We start from the raw sequence: 11077 nt of genomic DNA, 5'->3' as shown, positions 1-11077 counted from the left end.
TCGAAATGACAAGTGCCATGGATGATCTTGGATAGATCTGCATAACTTTTGACTAAAATGAGAATCCCAAGTCACGAACAAGTACAAACCTCTATAGTTGATAATTTGTTGCTGAGAGGACCAAGTTTGCAGCACGCCGATTCCTTTCTGGCTGCATTATGTGGACTGTTTTTATTTGTCTGTTCCTATCGTAACTCGTTGACTTTCTTCACAGAAGCCGCCGGCCATCAACCATTCTTTTTCTTGGATAGATAAGAAAACTGAGAGTTGGCAGCCTATCACTCACGTTAGTCCAATAATCCTCTCATCATGCGCCATGTTTCTTGCCACTCGTTCTATTGGCTTGGAAGGATGATTAATGGAGAGACATTTCCATTACGTTTAATCAATATATTCGATCATATCTACCAATTTCCTGCACAAATCCAGGGCAAATATGAACGATACGTGGCACATTTAAGTCTAAAGAAGTCCACAGATGATCTAAGACTTGACATGCTCTACACCGAGGATGAGCAGCTCTTTTTGTCCTTTTTCAGATCAGACGAACGGTTGGATGACGAGAAGAAAAGATTGGACGGTTTAGATGGATACGACTTTGCATCGACAAGCCGGTTTGCATCTCTCCTCTCTTTATATATCGGTGTTTGTGCCCACTTGGTCACTAAACAACCACTTCCACCTCCCAGCTAATGTCTCTTCCTCTCTCTTAGCCCTTCTTCTGTTCTTCCCCTGATCTCTGTACGCATGAATGACTAGTCCTTCTTCGAGTCATGAGTAACACAAAAGTGCCCAGATCGAAGGCTATGTATCATCAAGTTTATGACAGAGGCTAAGAGCAAGAGAGCTTGCTACTTCCTCTTCTGCTCACTCTATAGGGTTCTTGGCGTCTCTTCTCTTCTTCCTTCAAGCCAAAATATAGTTTCTCTTGTCTATACATACACTGGTGTTCAGATCACCTGTGGTTCATAAGGTTCTCCCCGCATACATGGGGAGGGCTGAGAACGGCAAGGACAAGAGGTCAAAGGGCCTGATACTGAAGACGCTGGAGCGGTGCCGGTCCCTGGGGAGCCACCGCAAGGGGGATCAGAAGCGGCAGCGGACGCCCGAGGGTTGCTTCTCGGTGTACGTCGGGCCCGCGAGGGAGCGGTTCGTGGTGCGCACGGAGTGTGTGAACCACCCGCTCTTTAAGATGCTACTTGATGAGGCGGAGATGGAGTTCGGGTACTCGGCTGCCGGGCCGCTGGAACTTCCCTGCGACGTTGATCTCTTCCAAAAGGTGTTGTGGGAGGTGGAGCAGGACGCAGCGGAGCTGTACTCGCCCAGGTGCAACTTCAGCAAGGCACACGCCGGGTACCTCTTGCTGAGCCCGGCAAGGGCCATGATCACGGGCCGTGTGTAGATTTGGAAGCAAGCATGGTCACGGTGAGAAAACCTCCACAGCCTAATGTGTTTAGCTTTCTTGTTCCATATGTATGATGATCAACAACGAAGGTTAAGTCGATCCTTTGTTTTGTGTGTGATTGGTGTGGAGAAGGTTTAGTGGTTTCTATACCTTTTATCTGTAATCATGCCACTTGTCTCCGCTTGGTTTTAATGTAGAAGAGGTGCTCCGATCCAGTCATGGTGATTAATGTACAAGATCTGCATAATATCTTGTTCTGAGGCTCATAATTATTGTACAGGAAATAAATTGCTTCAATCAAGTTGCTCAGAAAGGTCACTCTTTGATTTCAATCTAGTTTTTAGGAGCCTATTAAAGTTGATGGACATAATAGTTGTTTCCTAGTGATTCAGCTAAAACATTCTTCATGACGACCGAGCATAGGATACTCCATAAGATGATACTCTTCTACGTGTTGTTCATACTAGGTATTGGAATTAAGTTATCTAGGTAGGTGAAATATGTAAATAATAATGCTAAGAAGGCCTTTAATCTGCAACAGAATCCACCCTCTCGATGGTGTTGGTGCACCTGCCATGACTGAGATGGTGGTGTCGCCTATTAGGCAAGCTAAGGCAAGAGCAGAATAACTATTTGCGTCACTTGTTGAGTGAGGTTTCGGAATGCCTCAACAGGGATGACCAGGTAGCTTAGTGTCGCCTTAGGACAAGAAACCTAAGTTGTTTTTGATGATGAAGTCAATTGTAATTTGTTTAATCTAATCTATATGTTGAGAAAAGTGTGCAGGATTAATTACGATAGCAATAAGATATAAAGCAGGTGTTGTGCTGGAGTCAAGATCGAGATCACGTTGGGGTTCGAGAGTTCATCGGAAGTTCGGACGTTCGTCGGAAGTTCTGTCGGAACCAACCGAGAAGTCCAAGAGCTTGCCAAAGAAGCTCGTGGGAACTTGCCAAGAAGATCGTCATAAAGTCCAGGAGCTTGCCGGGAGTTCACCGGAGCATTGCCGAGAGTTCGTCGGAAGTACGCTGGAAGCTCGCCGAAAGAGCAATTGACGCACCAGAACAAGAAGAGCTGTGATCATGTCTTAAATATCATAGTTAGAATTGAGAGGTAATCCCACTAATTTAATTAGGGGCCAACTAAGCCCTTAATAGGACTGATTTAGGCCAGATTGAATAGCCCAATCAGCCCCTGAAAACATGGCCGACTGTGGCACCGCCCAGAAGACTAATCTCCCAGGTGGTCTGGGCAGTGGTACCGCCCAGACTGAGTGGTGGTACTGTCGGAAGTTATTGCTGCTAGCGGTGGTACCGCCCATATTGAGCGGTAGTATCACCCATTGTCAGTTGTCAGGCGGTGGTACCATCCAGTAATGGCGGTGGTACCGCCAGGACCTCGGAAATCCAGGATTAGATACTTTTTGGCTCCATTTTTGAAGCTATTAGGGCCTATAAAAACTCCACCATTTTCTGCATAAAAGGGCACGAAACCTATTGGCATAATCTTGAGTTTTTGAGTCTTAGAGTATTATAAAAGTTAAGAGTTCTCCTCCTTCATCTCTTAGCCTTGTAACCATCTAACAAAGAGGAGTGAGACTTGTAAGGGTTCATCTCCTAAACCCGGGAAAATGAGAAAGTGTTGTAAAGAGGTGTTCAGTCTTCACTTATTAAAAGAAGGCCTTTAGTGGATGCCGGAGACCTCATCGGAGGAGGAATCCGAAACTGGATGTAGGTCACGTTCACCGAACCACTCTAAATTCTGGTTTGCTTTCATAAGTACAATTTACTTTAAATACAAATCATTTCATAGCAAACTGCTTCTCCTTCTCATCTTGCTTACGCTCTCATATGTTTCAAGTTGCTATCTTCCGATTCGGTTTTCATCGAACATACGAAATATTTTATACGAAAATCAAAGAATTTTTCATTGCACTAATTCACCCCCCTCTCAGTGCCGCTTTTGATCCTAACAATTGGTATCAGAGCAAGGTTTACGCTCATTTGGTTTTAAATCCAAGAGAGATGACATTTGCTGGCAACCCAGAGGGTCATTCAATTACACGTTCGCCTATGTTCAATGGGACGGATTACACATATTGGAAGATTAGAATAAGGATCTTCCTAATTTCAATGGATTTCGAATTATGAAATATTATAGAAAATGACTTTCAAAAGTCTTCTCTTCAAATGAACAATTGGAATGAATTGGAGAAGAAGACTTTCACTTTAAACGCAAAGGCTATGAATGCCTTATTTTGTGCATTAGATAAAAACGAGTTCAATCAAGTGTCAATTTGTAAAACGATATTTAACATTTGGCACACACTCGAAGTGACTCATGAAGGCACTAGTAGAGTGAAGGAGTCAAAAATTAATCTTTTAGTGCATTCTTATGAGTTGTTTCGAATGAAATCGAGTGAGACCATTGGAGATATATACACCCGATTTACGGATGTCGTTAATGGTCTAAAAGGACTTGGTAAAGGTTTTTTGGATTTTGAACTGGTTAATAAGATTTTAAGATCCATTTCAAAAAGTTGGGATCCTAAAGTAACGACCATTCAAGAGGCCAAAGATCTAAATAATTTTTCTCTTAAAAAATTAATTGGGTCACTAATGACCTATGAAATGATATGTAAAGCTCATGAAGAGCTTGAAGACACCATTCCAAAGAACAGGAAGGACATAGCACTGAGAACACAAGAAGACCGCTTGAAAGAAAACTCAAATGATGAGGACTTTGATGATGACTTAGCACTCATAAATTTAAATGATTCATAAAAAGAAATAAATTCATAAAGAAATAAATTTAAAAATATTCATAAAAAGAAATAAATTTAAATAGAATACTAAAAATAAATTTGAACCTAAGAAAGAACAAGTGATATGTTATGAATGCAAGAAGCTGGGACACTTCAATAGTGAATGTCCCCAAGTAAAAAAGAGGTAACCAAAGAAGAAGGTTCTCAAAGCTATATGGGACAACTCAAGTGCATCCAAAGAAGAGGAGCCTACCATCACCAAGCAAGTTGCTCACTATACACTAATGACTATTGGAGATGAGGTAGCAAGTTTTTTATGCAAATTTATCTTTTGATGAACTATTAAATGCTTTTCATGACTTATTTGATGAATGTGAATTAATTAGTAAAAAATATAAATTGTTAAAAAAGGAGCATGCTTCTCTTGTTAATGATTTCGATAGTTTAAAAGTTGAGCACAATGAGAGTTTAGCTCCATGTACGAAATGTGATGAACTAGAAACACTTAGAAAGGACAACTTGCTACTTAAGGAAACCTTGAAAAAAATTTGAGGTTGGTAGTAATTCCTTGAACATGATCCTTGCCAACAAGGGCCACATTCATAGAAAAGGCGGAACGGATTTGTGAGTAACCCTCACCAAAATCTAACCACATTTGTTAAAGTCCATACTTTGCATGTCTCACTCCGAAACAAATGCAATTTTTGTTGCAAATTTAGGCATATAGCTTATTATTGTCCATTCAAGAAATGTTATCCACATAGATTGATTTGGGTTCCTAAAAGAACCTCAAGTGACTCAATGCAACATGATAAGCTAGGTAGATCGATTTTTGAGGCACTCAAGGTCAAATAGGTACCTAAAAATTATTTTTTTTTGTAGAAAAATGTATCATCACAAGCTAGGAGCAAGAATGGTACCTTGATAGTAGATGCTCAAGACATATGATTGGAGATCCATCTCATTTTTCTAAGCTCACTAGCTTATACGAAGGATATGTCATATTCGGAGACAACAACAAGGGTAAAATCATTGGCAAAGGAACCATAGGTAACAAATCCAACCATTTTATTGAAGATGTATTGTTAGTTGATGGTTTAAATAATAACCTTTTGAGTATTAGTCAATTATATGATAAAGGATATATCGTTAAATTTGAATATAATGTTTGTATTATTGAAAAACCATACAAAAACACATCTATGATTGCTCTAAAGTAAAATAATGTATACAATATCGAGATTGATGATTTTTGTAATGAAATGTGTTTTTCGATTTTGAATGATGATGCTTGGCTTTGGCATAGGAGATTAGGTCATGCCAGCATGAAACTAATCTCTCAAATTTCATCTAAAGAACTTGTAAGAGGAATTCCTCATATCAAGTTCGTCAAAGATAATGTGTATGATGCATGTCAACTAGGAAAATAAATAAAAGATAGCTTCAAACCTAAGAACCAAATAAGCACCTCTAGACCTTTGCAATTGATCCATATGGACTTGTTCGGACCAATTGCTACATCAAGCCTAGGAGATAGCAAATACATATTTATTATCGTAGATGATTGTAGTAGATACACATGGACTTATTTTTTGGCACACAAAAGTGAATGCTTTAGGTATTTCTCTAAGTTCTATAAACTTGTTCAAAATGAAAAAGGTTTTATGATTTCGTCAATTTGAAGTAATCACCATGGTGAATTTCAAAACTGTGATTTCCAAAAATTTTATGAATCTAATAGATACAACCACAACTTCTTTATTCTAAGAAATCCTCAATAAAATGGAGTAGTAGAAAGAAAGAATAGAAACTTACAAGAAATGACAAGAATCATGTTAAACGAATATAGCCTACCCAAATATTTTTAGGTCGAAGCCGTAAATATAACATGCTATGTTATGAATAAGGTTCTAGTAAGATCATTACTTTCCAAGACTCCTTATGAGTTGTGGAACAACAAAAAACCCAACGTTTCATACTTTAAAGTTTTCGGATGTAAATGTTTTATTTTGAATGAAAAAGATGCTTTAGGTAAATTTGATGCAAAATCCGATGAAGGAATTTTTTTTGGCTATTCCTTTGTTTCTAAAGTATTTCATATCTTTAACAAAAGAACTTTGATTATAGAAGAATCTATTCATGTTGTTTTTAATAAAATTTTCGAAGTTAAGAAAAATGAACTTGATGATGATGTTGATTTTGACACTTTGAATTTAAATGAAACCCCTTATCCAAAGAGCAATTTGGATGCATCTTCTTCCGAACCTTCTTTACCGAAGGAATGGAAGTATGTAGATGCTTATTCTAAGGAGCTAATTATAGGAGAAACATCGAAAGGGGTTCAAACTCGTTTTTCTCTTAAAAATTTTTGTGCCAACACCGCTTTTCTCTCCCAAATTGAACATAAATGCATTGACGAGACTATGAAAAATGATTCATGGGTCATTGCACTACAAGAAGAGTTAAATCAATTTGAGAAAAATGAGGTGTGGAAGCTTGTTCCTAGATCAAATGACTATTTAGTTATTAGTACTAAATGGGTCTTTAGAAACAAGTAAGATGCATTTGGAATCGTGGTTCGAAACAAGGCTAGATTAGTGGCCAAATGTTTCAACCAAGAAGAAGGTATCGATTATGAAGAGACCTTTGCTCCCATGACTCGATTAGAAGCCATAAGAATACTCCTTGCCTATGCTAGTAGTAATAATTTTAAGTTATTTTAAATGAATGTTAAAAGTGCTTTTCTTAATAGCTTTATTTCTGAAGAAGTTTATGTTGAATAACCTCCCAGATTTGAGAATGATAGTCTCCCTAATCATATGTTTAAATTGATTAAAACTCTCTATAGTTTAAAACAAGCCCCAAGGGCTTGGTATGAGAGACTTAGTTCATTTCTTATTGAAAATAATTTCTCTAAAGGCAAGGTCGATACTACATTGTTTATTAAAAATTTTAAAAATAATTTTCTTATTATTCAAATTTATGTTGTTGATATTATTTTTGGTTCCACGAATGAATCTCTTTGTGAATCATTTGCTAAAAGTATGAGTCTTGAATTTGAAATAAGTTTGATGGAGGAATTAACTTTCCTTTTAGGCTTACAAATCAAACAACTAAGTAATGATATTTTTCTTAGTCAAACAAAATATGCTTTAGATTTGCTAAAACTGTTTAATATGAATAGCTCAAAGGCTATTAATACTCCCATAAGTACCCCTACTAAGTTAGACATTGATGAAAGTGGAAAAAGTTTGATCAAAAAGCTTATAGGGGTATGATAGGAAGTTAACTATACCTCACCGTAACTAGACCGGATATCATGCTTAGTGTAGGTCTTTGTGCTAGGTTTCAATCTAATCCTAAGATATCTCATAAGCAGTTAAAAGAATTCTTAGATATCTTAAAGGTACAACTAATCTAGGATTATGGTATCTAAAATCTGAGAACTTTGAACTAATTACATATGCTGATGCGGATTTTACTGGATATAGATTAGATAGAAAAAGTACATCCAAAACATGTCAATTTTTAGGACACATAGTTTCTTGGTCTTCCAAGAAATAAAACTCGGTTGCACTATCTACAACCAAAGCTAAGTATATTGCAGCTAGTGCATGTTGTGCACAAGTTGTATTGGATAAAAAACACTTTAGAAGATTATAATATTTATTTAAAAAATATCCCCATAAAATGTGATAACACAAGTGTAATATGTTTAACAAAGAATCCCATTCAACACTTCAGAATAAAACATATTGATATTAGGCATCACTTTATATAAGATCAAGTCACTAATCATAATGTAATCTTAGAGTTTATTAATATGAAACATCAATTAGCTAATATCTTTACAAAACCGTTAAGTGAAGAATAATATGATTTAATTTGTCCGAATGCATGAGTTGTTATATTTCTTTTTCGAACTATCTTCTTGAATGGAGCTTTCATGAGTTTATGCCATATCAAGTTCACTTCATACTCTTGCTCCATCATTTAATGATTTTTTATACACTCAATCACTTCATGGATTTCATTGACAAATGCATCTCTCGGATTTATCTCTTGTGAATTTTTATTGAGAAATAGATTTGATGTGATGCTCCTCTCATTAAGAAGGCTTATTCACAGAATTTTTTTATCCTTCATATGATGATTCTTTCACATGAATTATTTCTTTATAAAGGAAGAATTTTTATGATTTTTTTGATGAGATGAACACTTGCAAGAGTGAGGATTTGATTTCACATGAATATCTTGATCCTTATGAAAATTGAAGCATGATTTAATGAAACTCTTTTATCATTTTTGACTTGATTCAAATCATTTCAAAAAGATGGTTCTTAATGGATTTCCTCAGTCTTTCCTTCTTCATGCGTAGTTTTGATGAAAAAAGGAGAGAAGTTGATGGAAGCTATCTCTTTAACTTTTAAATATTGAAAACTTTTGAATGATACTATGAATGCTTGAAATATAATTGGTATGAATTTTTACAAATTGAAATGTGGCATGAATTGTTCTCCTTTTTGTTGATGATAAAGGGGGAGAAATAATACCAAAATGTGGTAAATTGATGACAAATGTATGCAATGCATTTCATCATATATACTTGAAATGTTTGCTCGATAAATTTCTTTCATTATGATAAGATATCTAGAGTTTAACTTATAATTTTACAATGAATATCTTGCCATAGAATGATGAATTGCTATCTTTGTCATCTTTCATATTTGAAATATCATACTTGAAAATTGATGTTATGCCTTGGTATCATATTTTGAGAATATTAGATTATGATAGGAATCATGATATGCATGTTGATAAGTTTAATAAATTTAACTTATCGGTTTGATTCTTGAATTCAAAAATATCTTTTCTTAAGTATGGCATATAGATAGGGGGAGTTAAGTTTAACTCCGTTATCAATTGATTATCATCATAAAAAAGGGGGAGATTGTTGAATCTCGGATTTTGATGATGAAGTCAATTATAATTTGTTTGATCTAGTTTATATGTTGAAAAAAGTGTTCAGGATTAACTACGATAGTAGTAAGATATAAAGCAGGTATTGTGCCGGAGTCAAGATCGAGATCACATTAGGAGTTTGAGAGTTCGTCGGAAGTCCATATGTTCATCGGAAGTTCTACCGGAACCAACCGAGAAGTCCAGGAGCTTGCCAAAGAAGCTTGTCAGAACTTGCCAAGAAGATCATCGTAAAGTCCAGGAGCTTGCCGGGAGTCCGCCGGAGCATTGCCGAGAGTTCGTTGGATGTTCACCGGAAGTACGTCAGAAGCTCGCCGGAAGAGCAATTGACGCACCGGAACAAGAAGAGCTGTGATCATGTCTTAATTATCATAGTTAGAGCGTAAATTAAGTTAGGATTGAGAGATAATCCTACTAACTTAATTAGGGGCCAATTGGGCCCTTAATAGGGCTGATTTGGGCCGGATTGAATAGCCCAATCAGCCCTTGAAAACATGGCCGGTGGTGGCACCACCCAGAAGACCAATCTCCCAAGTGGTCTGGATAGTGATACTGCTAGCAGTTATTGTTGCCAGTGGTGGTACCACCCTTGTCAAGCGGTGACATCGCTAGAGCTCAGTCTCCGAGCTTTGTCAGGCGGTGGTATCGCCCAGTAATGGCGGTGGTACCGCTAGGACCCCGAAAATCCAGGATTAGATACTTTTTGGCTCCATTTTTAAAGCCATTAGGGCCTATAAAAACCCCACCCTTTTTTGTATGAAAGGGCACGAAACCTATTGGCATAATATTAAGTTCTTGAGTCTTAAAGTGTTGTAAAAGTTAGAGTTTCCCTCCTTCATCTCTTAGTCTTGTAACCATCTAAGAAAGAGGAGTGAGACTTGTAAGGGTTCATCTCCTAAACCCAGGAAAAGGAGAAAGTGCTGTAAAGAGGTGTTCGGTCTTCACCTATTGAAGGAAGGTCTTTAGTGGATGCCGGAGACTTCGTTGGAGGAGGAATCCGAAAGTGGATGTAGGTCACGTTAACCGAACCACTCTAAATTCTGGTTTGCTTTTCATAAGTGCAATTTACTTTAACTGTAAATCATTTCATAGCAAACTGCTTCTCCTCCTCATCTTGCTTACGCTCTTATACGTTTCAAGTTGCTATCTTCCAATTCAGTTTTCATCGAACGCATGAAATATTTTATATGAAAATTAAAGAAATTTTTGCTGCATTAATTCACCTCCCCTCTTAGTGCTGCTTTTGATCCTAAGAACACTCATATCGCATTGGCATTTGTATTGAGATGGATGCATCCACATACAGAAAGGGTGGCTATTTCCTCCTCGAGCGAAAGTACTATGAGTCGAGGGTAAGGCCTCCTCGCTTGAGCATTCGTTGAGAGGGTTAGTAGGCGGACGTTCCTATAGTTGGGAAACCTAGGCAGGCATCATATGCACAGTAGAAAATAGAAAATAAAAATCAGTTTCCTAAAAGAATGATATAAGAACATCGTGCAATGATTGGGAGCGAAAAACTCAACAAACCAAAAAATCACATACGATTCATGAGACATTCTCACATAGGGGAGATCGTATATCCCCAAAAACATAAATCCAAGTTCATAGATGAATGAGGTTAGATATTCTCCTCTTTAGTGGTGATCTACATGATAGATGATGTGACAATGCGCCTCCCTTCATAGCATAAGTCCTCGCAACTTTCGTGCACCACCTTACAGCAACAAATAAAGAAGGGGCGACCTCTTCTTTACTATCCTCATGCAAGAGGGAGGGAGGAGAATAGGAGAAGGCCACAAAAAAGGATCTAGCTTATGACCCTTTAGCCCCTCTCATATTTATAGAGGTCTTTGTAAATTTAACCATAATAGATCCTGCCCTAATAGGTACTGGATCTCTATCTAATCACCTTAAGCCTCTTGGATTAA

The 11077-nt window shown here is 37.3% G+C and overlaps 1 protein-coding gene across 1 annotated transcript; it reads left to right on the top strand.

Annotated features, from left to right (window-relative positions):
• The first annotated feature begins 661 nt into the window (after positions 1–661).
• On the top strand, positions 662–1723 carry LOC135628166 (auxin-responsive protein SAUR71-like). The gene has a single exon (XM_065134693.1). The coding sequence runs from the start codon at positions 989–991 to the stop codon at positions 1400–1402; it is 414 nt and encodes a 137-aa protein (XP_064990765.1). The 5' UTR covers positions 662–988; the 3' UTR covers positions 1403–1723.
• Positions 1724–11077: the final 9354 nt, after the last annotated feature.

This window comes from Musa acuminata, chromosome BXJ3-1, assembly GCF_036884655.1.
Source record: "Musa acuminata AAA Group cultivar baxijiao chromosome BXJ3-1, Cavendish_Baxijiao_AAA, whole genome shotgun sequence".
Classification (NCBI taxonomy): Eukaryota; Viridiplantae; Streptophyta; class Magnoliopsida; order Zingiberales; family Musaceae; genus Musa; species Musa acuminata.
This window is presented reverse-complemented; position numbering and strand designations above follow the sequence as displayed.